The 21,376-nt window shown below is 32.8% G+C and overlaps 3 protein-coding genes across 3 annotated transcripts; 1 reads left to right on the forward strand and 2 right to left on the reverse strand.

Moving 5' to 3' along the window:
* The first annotated feature begins 2,655 nt into the window (after positions 1-2,655).
* On the forward strand, positions 2,656-5,734 carry LOC107646992 (S-adenosyl-L-methionine-dependent methyltransferases superfamily protein). The gene is made up of 9 exons (XM_016351368.3): positions 2,656-2,838; positions 2,924-3,068; positions 3,279-3,369; positions 3,562-3,759; positions 3,889-4,118; positions 4,199-4,330; positions 4,644-4,711; positions 4,824-4,885; positions 5,383-5,734. Exons 1-9 carry the CDS (start codon positions 2,723-2,725, stop codon positions 5,517-5,519), a joined length of 1,179 nt encoding a protein of 392 aa, XP_016206854.1. The 5' UTR covers positions 2,656-2,722; the 3' UTR covers positions 5,520-5,734.
* Positions 5,735-5,828: 94 nt separating this feature from the next.
* On the reverse strand, positions 5,829-12,379 carry LOC107643756 (putative disease resistance RPP13-like protein 1). Its single transcript, XM_088500725.1, has 2 exons — positions 11,991-12,379; positions 5,829-9,679 (listed from the first exon to the last, which is right to left on the reverse strand). Exons 1-2 carry the CDS (start codon positions 12,318-12,320, stop codon positions 6,227-6,229), a joined length of 3,783 nt encoding a protein of 1,260 aa, XP_088356851.1. The 5' UTR covers positions 12,321-12,379; the 3' UTR covers positions 5,829-6,226.
* A 3,832-nt stretch (positions 12,380-16,211) lies between these two features.
* LOC107643766 (putative disease resistance RPP13-like protein 1) lies at positions 16,212-20,561 on the reverse strand. Its single transcript, XM_016347501.3, has 2 exons — positions 20,015-20,561; positions 16,212-19,782 (listed from the first exon to the last, which is right to left on the reverse strand). Exons 1-2 carry the CDS (start codon positions 20,351-20,353, stop codon positions 16,399-16,401), a joined length of 3,723 nt encoding a protein of 1,240 aa, XP_016202987.3. The 5' UTR covers positions 20,354-20,561; the 3' UTR covers positions 16,212-16,398.
* Between the last annotated feature and the right edge of the window lie 815 nt (positions 20,562-21,376).

A 21,376-nucleotide genomic window follows, 5' to 3' on the forward strand; every position in this document is an offset into this window, starting at 1 on the left:
TTAATTAATTCCAATTTTACATTTTGTACAAATTAAATTAGAGTTTCATTCTTGTTTTAATTTATGTCTCCCACTTTGCACCAAACAGAATACTGAGATTTATTTTTGTCTCTGTCTCTTAGTCCCTGTCTCTCAGTTTCAGTCTTTCAGTCACCGTCTCTCCACCAAACGCTACCATAGGGACACAAAATAAATCATCGAATAAGTTATAAGATATCGTTTGGAAGAGAGATCGAAACTAAGAGATTGAGATTAAGAGACAGAAAATGAAATAAATCTTAGTATTATATTTAGTGTAAAGTGGGAGACAAAAACAGAAATAAGAATGAAGTTATAATTTAATTTGCACAAATGATAAAGTTGAAATTAATTAATTGAAATTGAAGCATTTTAGGTATAAAATGTTATTAAAGTTTCAGTTTCTGTTCCCAAAAATTTTAGTCTCCTGTGGAGGTACTAAAATTTTGGGACAGAAACTGAAATTTTAGTACCAATCTCTCTGTTAACAAACATGATACTTATTCTCAATCTCTCAGCTTTGTCACAATATGTCAAAACAAACGTTACTTAATGTATTTACGTATAAATATATATTGTTTAATTCATTTTTAATGTATATTTTATAGAATAATATTACATATCTAAATTTTTTTTAACCAAGTTCAATTAAGTTGGTCTAATATAAAAAAAAATCAGTTATAACTAATATTATTCAAAATCTTATTATTTAACTTGGTTAGATTTAATTCGTTAAAAAACTTGAATGCGGAATATTACTCTAATATATATTTTATGTGAATTATTGATTTAGTAGTTATTTTTTAGTATACAGGTAGAATAATTAAACTTTAAACTCTTTGACATTAACTAAAATGAATTTCTACTATTAGTAAAGTTATGAAAATGTTTTATGTATTTTAAAAATTAATCATTGATAAGCAAGTAGTTACCTATATTTATACATGTATTAGTTCATATTTTTTAAATTAAATAATTAATCATAAAAATAATGTATCTTAATAGAATAATTAAATTTGTAATAGACTAATCAAATTTATTTAAATAAAAATGTTTCATCAAATACTAAATATATAATTTTATACGTGAAGATTATAGTGGTTGATTTTGATTCTACAAGTAAAATGATTGGTAAAATTAATATACCAAGATGGCATTCCAATATTCATAAGCAGAGAGAAAGTGAATAATTAAAAAAAAAAGTTTTTAAAATTCAATGCTTATTTTTTATTTTGTTTTTATAAGTCCCAAAGTTACCTTAATCACAATACATAAGTGTAAGTAGTACTATTTAGCTCCAGTTTTGGTAACCAACTTAATTAAGCTTCTTTTGATAAAATAACTTAAATAATAAATGACTCCGTTACAAGTAACTTATAAATAAGTTATTTTGTGTTTGGATTTTTAACTCTAAAAGTGCTTATTTTATAGAAATGTGATGAAAAGTAGAAGTATTATGAGAGAAGTCATTTTTTTTAACTTCTCTATAAGCTCCTAAATAGCTTCTTAGAAAGTTACCATTTAATTTTAAAAATTGCACCCGACATTAATACTACTACTTTTCATAAGCCAAAAATAAAAAAAAGTTATTTCTAAAATTTTCCAAAGAGGCCCTTATTTCCATGTGGAAATAAGAATTGAGACAAAAAGTCTATTTCAATGGCTATGAATACATCAACAAGGATGGGCAAAAAATATAACTTTTGAATTGTGAGAATAATCTTTCATCATCATAGAAAATTAAATATGGATGAAGATGAGGTATGGAACAAATTAAACAATGGGAAAACTATTCATTGTCTACCTCACTAGTACTACCCATTATATTATTCTTATCACTTTATCATGCATAATTTTAAACTTTTTACATAATCTTCATTTACTTTTTTATTGTTATGTTTTTTGTTTTTATGAACATCACATTAAATAATGAGTGCATTGAAAATCACTTTTTCTTTTGGGGATTATATGCCTCTGTTTCTTAAAATTACTTATGGTGTAATTAAAAGTAATAAAGAAGAAATATTAATGTCTCTCTATCCTTGAAAGTTGAAACAAAAATTTCCCCTTATCTTCGATTACTATCTCAACAGAAATTAATAAAAATACTGGTAAATATATATATAAATTTTATTTCTTAATTTTTTTTAATTTACTTCAAATATATTTTTAATAGTTAAATTTAAAAAAAATATATAATCAATTCAATAATAATATTTAATAACTAAGAGTTAGTGATAAAATTTTGTGTCTAACATGGTTGTATTAAAAATTGTCTTTATAAATTTATTACTAAATTAATTCTAAATTTTGAATATATTTTATGGAAATTGAAAACTTTTGCAATATAATTAAAACGAAATAAAACTTATGAATATTTTTAAAATTTTTAACAAATTTTAAAGGCAAAATATAGATTTTATCTTAAAAATATTTATCCTCTTCTAGAACTTGATATGTAAATAAATTTTACTAATCTCACTAAAATCGTTTTGAAAAAAAATATAAAATATTATTTCATTCTAAATTATAATAGAATTATTTCACATACATTGTCTCTTACACTTAAAATATTTTTTTACTAATAATTTTAACTTTTGATTTTATTATACGAACTACTAACTAATATTTACCCGCCACTTTTACATGTCGTTTACTCCATAGACGACAAAACCTAGCAAGCGTTCGCTCTCGTCGAGCTTCCATGGAAGAAGACGCTCCAACGCTGCCATTGCCAGAAGCTTTCCTTCAATTCCTCGAAGCCAATGGCCTCGACCCTTCGATTTACACTGCAATCGATTCCACCCCACGATTCATTCGGTAATCCCAATTTCCCCCTTTTTTCACATTGTTTTCAATTTTGCTACTTTTTATTAAAAACAATTGTAACTTTTGGGTTGGAAAGGTTGAAACCCGGATTTGATGCTTGTGTTGAAGAGGTTGAAAAAGAGGTGAAGTGCAAACTTGAGAAAGTGCAATGGTTGCAAGGGTTTTACTCTCTTCCACCTCATGTTCAAATTGCTGGTTCTAGGGCATATCAAGAAGGGAAAGTAAGTGAAGAACGATTTTATTTAATACTGTTTAAACTCTTTGTCTTTATATTCAAAATTTAAAACCCCATTTTTGCAATTTTTGTTGTTAACTTTTTGTATAGTTTATTACCTTATTTGTAGCTTGAGCCATTTTGGGAGTTTTTTTCTATAATGTTATTTTTTATCTTTAGGGAATGAATTGGTATTTTTTATTATTTGTTTTTCTAGATATATGGAATTGATGCATCTTCGGGAGCTGCTGTTATGGCTTTGAATGTATCACCTGGGGATCATGTCCTTGATCTATGTGCTGCTCCTGGTAAAAAATTTCTTCCTCTTAAACTGTGCTAAGTCTTCACTTTCATTAATTTATATAATGTTAAAATCTTAGAAAAAGTACTATAAAAAGATTGTAAAAGGAAATATTATATGAGGGGGAACTTTTAAATGTGATTTAGTAATTTGCCAGATATGATTATGATGGTACTCCTTCAAAATTGATTTTTTTTAGGGGCTAAACTTTGTATGATACTTGACCTGCTTGGGGACTTGGGCTCTGTGACCGGTGTAGATGTTGCAAGGCATCGTTTGGCTGCATGTAGAACAATGCTGCAGAAATATGCATTGGGTGATCGATGTCGGCTTTTTGTTGCTGATGGAACAACATTTTCAGTTATTCCTGTGGGATCTCGTTCTGATTGCAAATCATGTAATTGAAAATTAAGTTGGAATAGAGATAGTCAATATTGGAATACTACTGTGCTACAAATTTAGTATCATATTCTTGCTCATTATCATACGTTCCTGAAATGTTTTCATTCTGTCTAGTATCAAACAGTTGAATCTGGATTGGAAGAGAAAGATGATGTGTTCAAGGAGTGGACCTCAAGAAGACCATGGAAAGAGAGGAGAAAAGCAAATAGAAGTGGTATTCCACAGTCACTGTCAAAGTCTCAGCCTCCTGAGCTCATATATTATGGTCGCCATTCGGGAGTAATTGGTCTTGCTAAAGGAGAGCTATATAAGACTGTATCTGATGTTGAGATGGGAAGTCATGGATATGACAAGGTAACTGGTAATTCATTCGAGTTAATGTTTCTTAGTTATTTGCTTTATTCTACCATGATAATATGTTGGATTTGGTGTAGGTCCTTGTGGATGCAGAATGTACTCATGACGGTTCAGTTAAACATATTCAGAAGTTTGAAAATTGGGGCTGGGGGACTTTTCAACGTCGAGTACTAGATGCAGAGAGGACTGATAACTTGCATGTTCTGCAGGCAAATGATTCATCCTTATTCCCTTGATCCATAATGCATCTTTTCTCACTAGTTATGACAGATTATATCATGATTGATAACCCTCTATGCTCTATTAAGTTAATCACGGTGGAACTTATCATTGCTGAACTGAGGCTCCTTCACTTGAATATCTGATCCTAAATGATCAAGCACCGAGCTTAAGCTTACAAGCTAACTCTTTTAATATTTCCAGGCTTCATAAAGAATGTAATAGAGATAACATGGGATTTTACACATGGTGACTAACATATATTACTTTTAAAACTAACATACTTTTCGTTCCTTTCTGCAGTTGAATCTTCTCCGTAATGGTTTCAGACTACTAAAAGTTGGAGGCTCACTTGTTTACAGCACTTGCAGGTACCTTTAAATTTTTAAATTCTTTGGTATTTCGAATGAAGTAAAAAATACGTGCACAGAAACACACACTATCATGTGATTTATTCTCACAAATACCTTCTTTGTTTATTAGCTTAACATTGGCTCAGAATGAAGATGTGGTGGAACATTTCTTGAAGGAAAATGTAAATGCTGGTAGGATTCTCATGCCTCTATGTGTGAAGCGTCAACCATATATTACTAATAATCTAAAATGATATTTTTAGCAGCTTTACCATGCTTTTTGTTTTTTTGGTCTAGTGTTATAACTTATAAACATGGTTTATGATACTATGTTATATTGTCGTCCCAATTAAACCAACCCCAAAGGGCAGTGCTTGGAGTCGGTGGTGGTTGTTCACTCATGCTATGTATAATATATGAATTTGGATCGTCTAAATTTTAAATTTTTACTTTAGAGGGTAAAGTGTGATCTCTCACCCTTGAATGGTTTTTCTCTCATATATTCTCTTGGTCCTACTTATGAAATAAATGGTGAGAGATTACACTTTACACTCTAAAATGAAATTCAAAATTTAGAGGATCCAAATCCATAATATATTTATTTCTTTTCATGTCTTTCAAAATAGTTATCATACGACATACATATTGTTGAGGTTTTTTCTTTTCTGATGTTTGACATTATTATGCAGAGTTGGCAGAGATAGATGGTGGTGCCAGAAATTGGCCTTGCAAAAGTGGTGGGATACCAAAAACATGGCGATTTGACCCCTTAACATCTCAAACTAGTGGACTTTTTGTTGCCAAGTTCACAAAAGTAGCCATTTAATCTCTTCGGCTGTCCCCAAAGTATTTTATTTATTTTCAGTTGCCAAAAAATTTTAGATATGTACCAGATGCATTAGAAAAATTCATTCACAAAAGTTTTCGTTTGAGTATTATCAAGATCTAGTCGATTTAGTTAAAGGAATTTAAAAATATTGTTATTCAATCGGATGTTTGTGCTTTTAAAATTATTAATAGAGTGAAAAGCTGAATTAAACACTTTTTTTGTGTGAAAAGAATTAAACATTTTTGTTGTTGATATGATAAAAACATATTTGAATTTGAAAATTCTTATGCTTATGGTGTCTACAGATTAAGTCAAAATAGCTTTCAATTATTATGCTTGGAAAAAGAAAACGTTACACAAAGTATAGAAGAGTCTCTCCATGAAGACAAACCAAACTAGCAATTCAGTACAATCTCGCAGAGTGGCAATGTCATTCCAAACTCGTTGGCCACTTGCAAGTTGCAACAGAAGTGTACAGCAGGAATCAAATCAAAGTGAAAACCTTTGTCATCCTCATCAAATTTAAAATTGAGATTCGATCAAACTACTTTGCTCTAAAATGTATCAACTAGTTTATGCATGTTAAATCACATTTATGCAAACGCAACAAAATGAAAATCTAGTAACAGGAATACAATTGAAAGAATAAAAATAAAAAGAATATGTTGAGGCATGGATTTGCAAGGGGCAGGCTATGTAGAAAGTTACCAATCAAAGATTATGAGTGGGATGTGAGCAATCTTGGGCCACTCTTTCCCTTTCTTTCTCTCACAACTTGCTTTTAACATTGGGCATCCCCGAATTTCTAGACGTGAAATTGAGGAGGGCAGCCTTTCTTTTGGCAGTGACTTGAGCTTGTCACATTCATACAACGAGAGAGTTTTGAGAGAGGTGAGATGCTGAAGCCACTTCCCATCCAAATGTTGTATTTCACGTGCTCCTTCTATTTCCAGCATCCGAAGAGAATTGGGCAACAGAGGCACTTGTATTTCCATCAGCTTCTTAACCAGATAATCACCTTTAATACTCAAATATGAAAGAGAAGTGAGTCGGTCCAAGCCCCACTTGGTGATAGCTGTATTGCTGTAAACCCCTTCTTCATTGCCGACAGTTAGTTTCCTTAAATTGATAGGCAAACCCTCTTCTGCAATGGATTCCAAATTCGGAACATCACAAATATATAATGTTTGGAGGCCACTGAGATTATTAATTGGTTCTGGTAATGAATTAATCTTCTCGCAACTCGTTACCATAAAATAACTCAGGTTAGGAGTGGACGAATCGAGTAGGGAAATCGACTCCAGTTCAGGACACCCATATACTTGGAGATCTTCAAGAAACATGAGAGACTGGCTTGCTGCTGCTTCTTCCGAAATTGAAATTGATTTCAAATGTTTACATTTCCAAAGTATAAGACGCTTGAGCACAGGGAGAGAACCTAAGGGAAATGACGTCAGCGAGCAACAGCTACTCATTATCCTCAGACCCTCAAGTGCCTTGCAACTCTGAAGGAACTCATGACTTGGGAATTCAAGCTTCTTACAATATTCGATAGAAAGTGTCTTTAACGCTTTGGGCAGACCATTGCTCGGGAAGGACGTCAGAGAACGAATTCGAACTAGAGATAATTGTTGAAGAGAGTTAAAATTGAATAGATTCAATGGTCTCATTATGTTTCTGTTATCCACTTCTCCTGAAAACTCTGATTCAAGTACACAACAATCCTCTACATCAAGTCTAACCAAGCACGGAAGATTGCTGGGTAAATTTCCTTTCAGTTTCGGACAGCTTCTCAGAGATAGGTGTGATAGACGGGGAAACTCAGTAGTTATACCATCTATCATGTTCCATTCCTCCCACTCTGCCATCGACTCAAAGCTCAAAGTCTCCAAGGAGGGAAAGGGTTGGAATGAAGGGGAATTACCTCCGTAAAATTCAGACCCAATACTCTTCACTGATTTCATACCCGAAATGAAGAGTTCTTTTAGACTCTGTAGTCGTCCCAGAGGTGGCAATGAAGAACAATGACGGCAATCTTCAATCCACAAACTCACTATGTTGCCAAACGAGGAATCACCCAACCAATTTGGGAAACTAGTTCCACCATAGCATTTAACAGTCAATTTCTTCAAATTAGTTGAGGGTTGCAGATGTTCAAGTACAACTTGATGGGACTCTTCCAAAGTGGAATGACTCCATTTCAACAATAACTCTTTAATTTGCTTTTTCTCCTTCAAATTAGCTTGACAAGCATCAGACGGATCAATAACATTTTCTAGTTTTGAGATGCAGAGTTCTCCTTGTAAAAGGGGAAATTTTCTCAATTCTGCAAGCTTCAGTCCGTTTTGTTGTTTGCTGACAATAAAACGACTCAGACTTTGCAGATTTTCTAGTTTGGCTATTTCTAAGGGCATCTCCTGCAAATTAGTACCATCAATATCAAGGCGGCGTAGATTCACCAATTTTCCCATCCCCTTGGGCAACTCTTTAAGATTCATACAATTATCAATAGCAAGGCGGCGTAGATTCACCAATTTTCCCATCTCCTCAGGCAACTCAGTAAGAGCATCACAATAAGATAACAACAAGGTCTGTAGATTGTAGAGCTTGCATATTGCAGGAGGTAACATTTTAATTCCAGTGAAAGATAGATCTAGATGTCGCAAGTGCTTTAAATCGCCAATAGAATTCGGCAAAACAGTGATATTCCAGTAGCTTGACAGGGATAACACCCGCAACTGTTTCAATGCTACCAACAACTCATGCAATACCCCATTCACTAGGAAATGGCCCCCATACCGGTTATCAAATGGTAATGGTAATGCTAGGAGTGTACGAAGACCTTTCAATCCATGAAAGGAATCAAGTTCGCCAAAATGGTTAAACATATTTTTATCATAAGATAAATGACGAATTTTGTTTTGATTTTCAACGGCCTTTTGATCCTCGCACCTCTTACAATATGGAGAAGAAACCATGGTTGCCAAATCGTTGATGAGGTCATGCATTTCAAAGTGTTGCCCATCAACAGATCGTCGTATCAACGACCTTGCTACTAGTTCATCAAAGTATTCACCGCCTACTTCTTCAATGCTCTTCTCATTTTGGGACACACAAACAAAGCCTTGCGCCATCCATAGCTGAACTAACGCCTCTTTTTGCAGCTTCGAGTTTTTTGAGAAAATTGCACAATAAGCAAAGCATTGTTTCAAAGAAGCTGGAAGGAAATGATAGCTCAAAAGAAGAGCTGGCTGCACGTCTTTCACTGTAAGATTCCAAATGTTGCTGTTTAAGACTTTAGTCCAGTGCTCGCTTGATACCTTTCTGCCAAGAAGACCCCCCAATGCAACCGCAGCTAATGGCAAGCCACCACACTTTTCGGCAATTTTTCTACCAATTTCTTCAAAGTTGGATGACAGTTCATTGCATTTGTGTGCTCCAAATGCATGTTTGGAAAGTAAAGTCCAACAATCTTCATTGGCCAATGGTTCCAGACGGCAGGTGCGCATAGCTTTTACATTATCCACAACATCTTGATGTCGTGTTGTAACAATGATTTTGCTTCCCATTTGTCCAACATTAAAAATGGGCATCAAATTGGTCCAAGCAACATACTCTGCATTCCATATATCATCCAAGACAAGCAGAAATCTTTTACCCGACAAGTTCTTTTGCAATTCTGCTCGCAAGGCATCGAAGTTATCCAAATTTGTTGCTGCAGATGTGATAGATTCAAGAAGAGATTTTGCCAACTTGACAACATCAAAATCTTTGGAGACAGATGCCCATGCTTTCACATCAAACTTTGCTTTAACTTGAGGATCATTGTATAGGAGTTTAGCAAGAGTTGTTTTTCCGAGGCCTCCCATGCCAACAATGGCAAGCACTCCTATTTTACCGCCACCATCAGCAACAGCATCTTCTGACAGCAAATACTCTTTAAGATTATGCTTTTCATCATCTCTCCCACAAATAGCAGAATCATCCACCGCAGAGTTTGTAGGTGTTGTGCGCCAATCACTACCAGAGACACCTTTCTGTAGTAGAAGGATGTGAGCTCTTTCTGCAAAGTCATTTAATCTTTCAATCAATTTCTGCATCTGAGAATTGATCTCTCCATAAGGCCGCTTGAATGGATAGCAAAGGACCTTCCTCACCTAAATTACAAGAATATGGATATTGAATAAGATACAACAATAATGTGTTTTGCAAAAATGTTACGGTACACAAAAAAATATAGATACTAAATCATTCATTATTTATTTTTTTAATTTATTTTCAATAAGTTTTTTTTTTTTAATTTTAACATATGTTATATACGAGTGACTATTTTTTAAAAACACATTACATGATAGTTTATCTAATAAAATTATAAAAACTGATATCTTGGTATGATGACTAATTTATATGAATCGGTACAATAAAAATATGAATGAACGAACAAATTACACTTGGATCATATTATTTATGTCAGTATTTATTTTTTTATTTATTTTTTAAAATAAATTTTATGTAATATACTAAAAAGCCATTATTATTAATTATGAAATGAATAAAATGTCTTTTTGACCAATTTCATAAAAAGAAAACTAATTTTGACAAAAAAATTTAATTCATTTTATAAAAGTACAAAAATACCCTCAATTAATTTTTCTTTTAAGATAATATTATTTAATTAGATTGTAAATTATAAATTTAATTTTAAAATAACTAATATACCTTTTAGTTAATTATAAGACTAAAATACCTCCTTTAAACATTAAGTTTAAAAAGACTGAAATACCTTTTTAAGGATTAACTTAAAAACTAAAATAACTTTTTAGAATTAATTTTGTTTACTTTTATTATAAATAAATTTTATTTTGATTTTGAAAAGACTAATATATTTTTTTTGTTAATTTAAAAAGACTAAAATTTTTCTTTTAAGATAATATTCTTTAATTGTATTAAAAATTAAAATTTGATTGTAAAAATACTAAAATAACCTCTTTTATTTTAAAAAGATAAAAAAATTCTTAGTATTAATTATAAAAAGATTAAAACACTCTTTTAGAATTAATATTATATTATTTAACAATTAAAACGAGTGTAACAGCAATAAATTCATATTTACTTTTATAATCTCTATGTTTTTTTTCCTTTAATTTTCAAAGAATATATTTGGATTTAATCCTTGCAAATCTTTTCTTAGCAAATTAAGTGGTATAAATCACATTATGATGATATCAAATAGAACTCCTAATACAATATTTCGATTAGAGTGATTGCTATAACGTGATTATATTACGTCTACACAAAAAATTAATTATTAAATAAATTATTTATAAAAATATATATTAAAATATAAATTATAAATAAATTAAAATATATTTATATATAAATATAAATATATAATAGTTGATTTTTAACATGCATATAATATTTTTGACTAAAATGCTATCACAATTTTAATTTTTCATTGATATTTAATGTATAAAAAAATCATAAGTTTAAAAATATTGTGTTTTATATATATTCTTGCAAAATTCTTAAAAAATACTACATGCAGCTTAAAAAATTAGTGAATAAATTAATTATTATATATTTATATATAAATATAATTATTATTTAATTTATTTTTAAATTGTATATACTTAGATCTAATTTTTGCATATCTTTTCTTAGTAAATTAAATGATATAAATCACATTATGATGGTATCAAATGGAACTATTAATATAATATTTTGATTAGAGTAATCTGCTATAACATGATTATATTATATCTATACAAAAAATTAACTACTAAATAAATTATTCATAAAAATATATATATTAAAATATAAAATATATATATTAAAAATAGTTAAACAAAATATTTTATATGTAAATATATAATAACTTATTTTTGATATATATAAAATAATTTTTTACTAAAATGTTATCATAGTTTTAATTTTTTTATTCATATTTACTGTATAAAAAATAATAAATTTAAAAATATTATGTGTTTTATATGTATTCTTGCAAAATCCTTAATCTTATAATAAAATACTACATGTAACATAAAAAAAAATCAATCAATAAATTTATTATAATATTTATATATAAATACAAATATTATTTAATTTATTTTAATTTATATTTTAATATATATATATTTTTTATATAAATAATTAATTTAATAATTAACTTTTTATGTACACATAATATAATATAATTAATTTATGGTACACAAAAATCATCATCAAATGAATTGACTGCAATTAAGCAACGAGAATACAAAGAAGAGTGCTAGAAACAGTAAATTTTGTAATTTATAGATATCAATTAATTATTATTAATATTTTTAATGGTATGAGATTATATATAATGATGTAAGATTATTTATTTATTTTTTAATTAAGTGCGATTAGATTTTAATAAAAATACTTGTATCTAAACTTTCTGGTGTAAGATATACGGTAAAAATGAGTTATTTGCGCGCGCACCTTCACGGCAAGGGAACGGCGGGGAACATAGCGGGCTTCCACTTTGCGACGGAGAGCCTCGGTGGCAACGTCGTCGAGCAAGTCGTCAGCATCAAAGAGAGCTTGAGTGAGGTCATCAAGCCATGCCTTCACAGCAGCGTTCTTGATCTGCTTTTCCTCAGCATCACTCAGAAAAGCTTGAAGAATTCGCATCGTCGATTCCAGCTTATCCAGCTGTGACTCATCCAGATTCTTGCTCCCATAGAACTCCGAAATCTCAGTTGTGATCTTCCCAATCATTGCTTCCACAGCAGCCGAGAGCAACGCTTCTCCCACAGCAGCAGCAGCCATGTTTTTCTCCTTAGCTTCGAATTCCGATTCAACTCACAGTATTTGGAAACAAATGCAATGTGGGAACGAAGCAAAGAGAATGTGATTTTTTTTATCGTTAGATTAGAAGCTTTCTTCCGTTAAAAGTAAGCATGGAATCCCCAACCAATAACTAACTTTTCCACTGGTTTTATTCTTGAAGTAACATTTTTTTTTTGAAGAAGTTCTTATATTCTTTCTTTTATCTTCATACACCTTAAATTAAGGTGAAAATTCAGGTGCACTCAACTTCACGTTCAAAATATATATTTTATATTTTAACATGCATTCATATAAATATTTAGGGACTAATTTTTAGTGTATACGATTTTTTTGCCAGTATTGTACTGTTCTTTACTTCTTTTCCTAATGTGGTTGTTGTCTTTTTCCTTTTTCATGACAGCTGAAATTAACTTGTTAAATTGTTGGCGACTTGGCGTATATAATAAGAAGAAGAAAGAAAAAAGTTCGGAGATCATTTCTTTGGCAAAGCATTTTGTAAGATTATTGGCGTAGAATAAGAGTAAGAAGAAAAGTTCGGAGCATAACATTCTTTGTTAAAGTGGGCAACCTGCGAATTCCTTGAGAAAAAGAAAATCTTCATTTAGTCACAAAAGACCTTATACCTGATGGTAGGATTCTCTGCTAAAATGTATTTTTGCTGCACAAAAATTATGTCCCAATGGAATCATCAACCATATGATTATTTTCACTTCACATGGTGCTTATTTTCACTCTGCATGCAAATGACTCATCATTTTTCCCTTCATCCATAATTGTGTCTTCTCTGCTATACAACATTGACAACAGATTATGCCTTGATTTTGGTCTACAGCTATAAAATTGGTTTATGATCCGATACAGTATTGTCAACCCAATCATATGGTTTTGTTTTTAAAATTGCTATTGTAGTGAATAATTTTGGGATTTTAGTTGAATGTGAAAATTTTTATACTGCTGAAGTGTATCTAGCATTTTGGAAAGACCATTGTTGGGGAAGGAAGTTAGAGAAGGAAATTTGTGATCTCATGGTGTTTCTGCCATCCACTTCACCTGAAATTTGTGATCCCAGTAGTGAACAATCAATTACCACAAGTCTAATAAAAAAAGATTGCTGGGTAAATTTCCTTCTCAGACATAGGCCTCATAGACCAATCAGAGAATATGAATGGGATATGAGGAATGTTAGAGTTGAACATCAAACCAATCTAATTGTCGTCAAATTAAAATATGTCTCCTGTAATTTGTATACAAGTAATAGTTTTTATTCATTAAATTGAAATCACATCAAACTACTTTACTCTACAATGTTTTCAACTAAGTTATGAATATATAAAATCAAATTTCTCCAGGACTTAATAGTTGGTAATATATAGAATCTAGTAACTAGAACATAATAAAAAGAACAAAAATCTTGAAGGCATGGATATGCAAGGGGAAGGGTATGTTGAAACCAGGAAGTTAATTTTCTGCATAAATTATTCTTGAGATGTGGGAAATCTTAAGCCACTCTTTGCGTCTATTTCATTGACAACTTTGTTTCAAAATCTTAAGGTAAATGATGTCAGGGAAAGACAGCTACTCGATATCACCAATTCCTCAAGTGCATTGCAACTCTGAAGGAACTCATGAGTTGGGAATTCAAGGTTCTCACACTGTCTGAGATAAAGTGTCTTTAACGCTTTGGGCAGACCATTGCTTGGGAAGGACGTTAAAGAAGGAATTCCAGTTATATATAGTTGTTGAAGATAGTTAAAATGAAGAATAAATTCAATGATGTCATCATGTTTCTGCCATTCACTTCACTTGAAAAATGTGATTCCAGTAGTAAGATGTTCAAGTATGACTTGTTGGGAGTCTTCTCCATTCCAATGATAACTCTTCAATTCGCTCTTTCTGCTTCAAATTGGCTTGACATGCATCAAAGGGATCAATAACATTTTTCCAATCTTGAGATGCAGAGTTTCCCTTGTAAATAGGGAAATTTTCTCATTGCTGCAAGCTTCAGTCCATTGTGCTGTTTGCTAAGAATAAAGAGAATTATGTTTTATGTTTTTTTTTTTTTAAATTATTTACATGAAGTTGTTTTTAACTGAATAGTTTCTCACCTAATGTATGTAAGATTTTGTCCATCAAAGTATAGTACCTTAGCGGTGACAGTATTTCTTATTAGGCAGTAAGACAATATTAGAGCCAGTTATGTTAGTGAAGCTTTATTTGTTAGATGATTGGTTAGTCTGTTGGAGGGTGAATTAGTGCTCTCTTGTGCATATAAAAGTCAACGCTGTCCTTCTCTTTCTTTCTTCATTGCTTCCGTTTGATGATTATTTTCAGCTATGGCTATCAGCAATTGCATTAAAAAATTATTAACTATAACTACGGTTTTTACACTCTGGTTATCAACAGACTATGGTTTTGGACTTTTGGTATAGTGCTGTCTTTATAATGCAATGCTTCTGCATTATTGCCAACTTGCTCTCCAATTATACATATTTTAAGACTTGATAATTAAAATTTTAGAATATTAATTTATCCCTTAAAATAATACACATCTCCAGAATATATTCAAATTGTTGTATCAACCAATTAGAAGTTTTATTGAGAGATTCTAATTTCCTTAAAAGCTGTATTCCAATTTAGTCAATTGTAGTTAATTAAGTTTATGATAAAAAAAATTAAATAACAAAATATTATATGGACATCAGAAATAATTTTGCCTCATCTCTGTCTTCCTAATTTTTTTCATTTGCTCTCTGTTTTGCTTTTCATTTCTTTTAGTTTGTTAGACACTAAAAAAAAGTACATTTTCTGCAGACAAATGGCTCATCATTGTTCCCTTCATCCATAAAAAGTTAACTGGAATTTTTAACTTTGATTTCTAGTTATGATTGCTGACCTGAGGCTCCCTTTGAATTTTCACAAAGTTTATTGCCTGTAAATTTTTGAATATCTGAGCTTTAATGATCAAGCATTGAGCTTAAGCTTACAAGCTAACTCTTTTAACATTTCCAGATTATATAAAGAATGTAATAGAGATAACAAGGAAGGACTAGGAGGGAACTGGGAAGACTTTAATTTAAATTGAAGCTGTTCAGTTGAATTTCTCCTGTGTTTCCAGTAGTATATATTATGCTTTCAACTTCTCATTCATATGGTTAAGTGGTTTGTCCTTGTAATTTTCATGTTCTTTGTTGTTTCAAATGAATTGAAACACATGCACACAAACACACACTATCATGCGATTCATTCTCACAAGTACCTTCTTTGTTTATTAGTCTAACATTGGCTCAGAATGAGGATGTTGTGGAACATTTCTTTAAAAAAAATGTAAATGCCGGAAGGATACCAAAAACATGGCGATTTGATCTCTTAAAAATCTCAAACTAGTGGACTTTTTGTTGCCAAGTTCACAAAAGTAGCCATTTGATTTCTTCGGCTGTCTCCAAAGAATTTTATTTATTTTCAGTTGCCAAATAGTTTTAGATAAACACCAAATGCATTAGAAAGATTCATTTAGAAAAGTTTTCATTTGAGTATTATTAAGATTTAGCCAATTTAGTTAAAGGAATTTAAAAATATTGTTATTCAATCAGATAGAGTGAAAAGTTGAATTAAACACTTTTGTCGTTGATATGATCAAAACATTTGAATATGAAAATTCTTATACTTATGGTGTATACAAATTAAGTTAAAATAGGTTTTAATAATTATGACGGAAAAGAAAGCGTTACACAAGTATAGAAGAGTTTCTCCATGAAAACAAACCAAACTAGCAGTTCAGCTGAGTTTTGTAGAGTAGCAATGTCATTCCATGGATTATGAATGTTGGGCCACTTGCAAGTTGCAACAGAAGTGTGCAGCAGGAATCAGATGAAACTAAAACCTTTCTCATCCTCATCAAATTTAAAATTGAAATCAGATCAAACTACTTTGCTCTAAAATGTATGAACTAGTTTATGCATATGAAATCACATTTATACAAACTCAACAAAATAAAAATCAAGTAACAGGAATACAATTGAAAAAATAAAAATAAGGCGTGGATTTGCAAGGAGCAAGGCTAAGTTGAATGTTCCCAACAAGAGATTATGAGTGGGATGTGAGCAATCTTGGACCACTCTTTCCCTTTCTTTCTCTCATAACTTGCTCTCAACATTGGGCATCCACTCATATTTAGATGTGAAATTGAGGAAGGCAGCCCTTCTTTTGGCAATGACTTGAGCTTGTCACATTCATACAACTTAAGAGTTTTGAGAGAGGTGAGATGCTGAAGCCACTTGCCATCTAAATGTTGTATTTCACCTGCACCATGTATGTATAGGGTCTCGAGAGAATTGGGCAACAGAGGCACTTGTATTTCCATCAGCTTCTTAACCAGATACTCACCTTGAATATGCAATTCTGAAAGAGAAGCGAGTCGGTCCAAGCCCCAATTGGTGATAGCTGTATTGCTGTAAACCCCTTCTTTATTGCCGAGACCAAGTGTCCTTAAATTGATAGGCAAAACCTCTTCTGCAATGGATTCCAAATTCGGAACATCACTAATCCATAATGTTTGGAGGCCACTGAGATTATTAATTGGTTCTGGTAATGAATTCATCTTGTCGCATCTCATTACCGTAAAAGAACTCAGGTTAGGAGTGCACAAATCGGGTAGGCAAATCGACTCCAGTTCAGGACATTTGTATACTTCGAGATGTTCAAGAAACATGCGAGACTGGCTTGCTGCTTCTTCCGAAACTGAAATTGATTTCAAATTTTTACAATCCCAAAGATCAAGATGCTTGAGCACAGGGAGAGAACCTAAGGGAAATGACGTCAGCGAGCAACAGCTACTCGATATCACCAATTCCTCAAGTGCCTTGCAACTATGAAGGAACTCATGACTTGGGAATTCAAGGTTCTCACAAAATAGGATAGAAAGTGTCTTTAACGCTTTGGGCAGACCATTGCTCGGGAAGGACGTCAGAGAAGGAATTTTATAGAGAGATAATTGTTGAAGAGAGTTAAAATTGAATACATTCATTGGTCTCATTATGTTTCTGTTATCCACTTCTCCTGAAGACTCTGATTCAAGTACACAACAATCCTCTACATCAAGTTCAATTAAGCAAGGAAGATTGCTGGGTAATTTTCCTTTCAGTTTCGGACATCTTCTCAAAGATAGCTTTGATAGACAGGGAAACTCACTAGTTATACCATCTATCATGTTCCATTCCTCCCACTCTGCCATCGACTCAAAACTCAAAGTCTCCAAGGACGGAAATGGCTGGAATGAAGGGGAATTACCTCCGTAAAATTCAGACCCAATACTCTTCACTGATTTCATACTCGAAATGAAGAGTTCTTTTAGACTATGTAGTCGTCCAAGAGGTGGCAATGAACAACAATGATGACAATCTTCAATCCTCAAACTCACTGTGTTGCCAAACGAGGAATCACCCAACCAATTAGGGAAGCAAGTTCCACCATAGCATTTAACGGTCAATTTCTTCAAATTAGTTGAGGGTTGCAGATGTTCAAGTACAACTTGATGGGAGTCTTCCAAACTGGAATGACTCCATTCCAATGATAACTCCTCAATTTGGTTTTTCTCCTTCAAATTGGCTTGACAAGCATCAGACGGATCAATAACATTTTCTAGTTTTGAGATGCAGAGTTTACCTTTTAAATGGGGAAATTTTCTCATTTCTGCAAGCTTCATCCCGTTTTGTTGTTCGCTGACAATAAAACGAGTCAGAGTTTGCAGATTTTCTAGTTTGGCTATTTCTACGGGCATCTCCTGCAAATTAGTACCATCAATATCAAGGCGGTGTAGATTCACCAATTTTCCCATCTCCTCAGGCAACTCAGTTAGGTCCCTACAATCAGATAACAACAAGGTCTGTAGATTGTAGAGCTTGCATATTGCAGGAGGTAACGTTTTAACTCCAGTGGAAGATAGATCTAGATGTCGCAAATGCTTTAAATCGCCAATAGAATTCGGCAAAACATTGATAGTCCTGTAGCACTGTGACAGGGATAACACCCTCAACTGTTTCAATGCTACCAACAACTCATGCAATACCCCATTCGATAGGTAATGCCTCCAGTACGGATCATCAAATGGTAATGCTATGAGTGTACGTAAGCCTTTCAATCCATGAAGGGAATCAAGTTCGCCAAAATGGTTAAACATACTTTTATCATAAGATAAATGACGAATTTCAGTTAGATTTCCAAGTTGCTTTTCATTGTCATGCCTCTTACAATATGTGGAAGAAACCATTGTTGCCAAATCGTTGATGAGGTCATGCATTTCAAAGTGTTCCCCATCCGCAGAACGTCGTATCAATGACCTTGCCACAAGTTCATCAAAGTATTCGCCGCCTACTTCTTCAATGCTTTTCTCATTTTGGGACACAGAAACAAATCCCTGTGCCATCCATAGCTGAACTACCTTCTCTTTTTGCAGCTTCGAGTTCTTTGGGAAAATTGCACAATAAGCAAAGCATTGTTTCAAAGAAGCTGGAAGGAAATGATAGCTCAATAGAAGAGCTGGTTGCACATCCTCTTTTGTCAGATTCCAAAGGTTGCTAGTTAACACTTTATTCCAGTAATCATTTGATAACTTTGTGCGAAGAACACCACCCAATGCAACTGCAGCTAATGGCAAGCCACCACACCTTTCGGCAATTTTTCTTCCAGTTTCTTCTAGGTTGGACTGCTCAGTGCATTTATCTGTTGCAAATGCATGTTTTGAAATTAAAGTCCAACAATCTTCATTCACCAGTGGTTTTAGAGGGCAGGTTTGTGTAGCATTTACAACACTCACAACTCTTTCATGTCGAGTTGTAACAATGATTTTGCTTCCCAATTGCCCAACATTAAAAATGTGCATCAGATTGGTCCAATCAACATACTTTACATTCCATATATCATCCAATACAAGCAAGAATCTTTTACCAGATAAGTTCTTTTGCAATTCAGCTCGCAACGTATCGAAGTTATCCAAATTTGTTGCTGCAGACGTGACTGATTCAAGAAGAGATTTTGTCAGCTTGACAACATCAAAATCTTTCGAGGTAGATACCCATGCTTTCACATGGAACTTTTCTCTAACTTGAGCATCATTGTATAAGAGTTTAGCGAGGGTCGTTTTCCCGAGCCCTCCCATGCCAACAATGGCAAGAACTCCTATTTTACTGCCACCATCAGCAACAGCATCTTCTGACAGTAAATACTCTCTAAGGTTCTGTTTTTCATCATCCCTCCCACAAATAGCAGAATCATCCACAGCAGAATTTGTAGGTGTTGCACGCCAAACACTACGGGAAACACCCTTTTCCAATGGAAGGTTGTGTGCTCTTTGAGCAAAATGCTCCAATCTTTCGAATGATTTCTGCATCTGAGAATTGATCTCTTGGTAAGGCCGCTTGAAAGGAGAGGAAAGCACCTTCCGCACCTGATATAAGTTGCACAAATATAAATATTGAATTCGTACATACGAAATACAATAATTTTATCAACAATTTTAAATAACAGAGACTCATTCTTAGCTTTTTCTACTCATACTTGAAGCTACTTGGTTCAAAATTGGCAGAGAAGTCATACCTCACCATATAAATTCATACCTAATTCAAGAAAAAACTTTTGAAGTATTATTTTGTCCCATATTCATAGCTAATGTATGTTACCTTAGCCGTGACAGTTTGACGGTGACGATAGTTGGCCTCGACTTTGCGACGGAGAGCGTCGGTGGCGATATCATCGATCAAGTCATCGGCATCAAAGAGAGCTTGAGTGAGTTCATCCATCCATGCCTTCACAGCAGCGTTGCTGATCTGCTTCTCCTCAGCATCATTCAGAAAAGCATGAAGGCTTAGCAGCGTCAATTTCAGCTTCTCCAGCAGCGATTCATCGAGATTCTTGCTCCGATAGAACTCCGATATCTCAGTGGAGATCTTCCCAACCAATGCTTCCACGGCAGCTGAGAGCAACGCTTCTCCCACAACAACAGCAACAGCAGCAGCCATTTCTTTTTCCCTTAGACAGAGAGGTTTGCAACAAATTAAAAGTCAACGCTGTGCTTCTCTTTCTTTCTTCATTGCTTCCTTTTGATGATTAGTTTCAACCATGGCTACCAGCAATTGCATTAAAAAATTATTAACTAATGACTACGGTTTTTACACTCTGGTTATCAACAAACTATGGTTTTGGACTTTGGTCTTCTTTGTTTCCTTTTGGTCTTTCTTTGTTGTTAACTATGTTTATCACTAATCAGCTATTCCATAAAAAATAATTAAAACACTAACTACGGTATTACAGACTATGGTTATCAATAAACTACCGTTTTCATTCAGTGCTTATTTTTCAAAGTGGATTAATTAAAAATTTAAAATTGCATCAGTGCATGTGTTACTATGTGTTGTTTATTATTTCCCAAAAGCAGTGTGTTGATTTGCGATTTTAATAGTAGATCAGATGTCAAGTGGCCTTTGGCTGGCTTTTCAAATCAATAAGGTTGATGGATGGGATGAGATAGATGCAGATAAATTATTGGCTATAGGACAATTACTTGTATCTTAGCATGGGATATGTATAATTCTCCAATGTGATTATGTCAACCAATAGTGTCAAACCAAGCTAATAAGGCACACCATATTTTACACTTGAATTGTTTGTTGTCAATAAACTCATCCAATCTTACTAAGAATAAAAGGCACAGAATAGTGTACGTGATAAGTGGGACAAAAAATCAATATGAGAGAGAGAACAATGAAGGGTTAAAGATCACACTTTACACTCTCAATTTTTTTTAACAATTGACAACTGATTATGCCTTGATTTATTACTCAACACATGACTATTAATGGTGTTTGTATCAAACAATTTTTTTTTGTGTATAGAAGACCTTCTATGGTCTTATCACGGTGGAATTTGTCAATGCTGAACTCAGGCTCCCTTCTGAATTTTCACATAGTTTATTGCCCGTAAATATTTTCAACTGAGATATGAATACAAAATCAAATTTATATACGACTTAATATATACGACAT

The sequence above is a fragment of the Arachis ipaensis genome, chromosome B1 (assembly GCF_059453495.1).
Source record: "Arachis ipaensis isolate K30076 ecotype BB chromosome B1, ASM5945349v1, whole genome shotgun sequence".
NCBI lineage: Eukaryota > Viridiplantae > Streptophyta > Magnoliopsida > Fabales > Fabaceae > Arachis > Arachis ipaensis.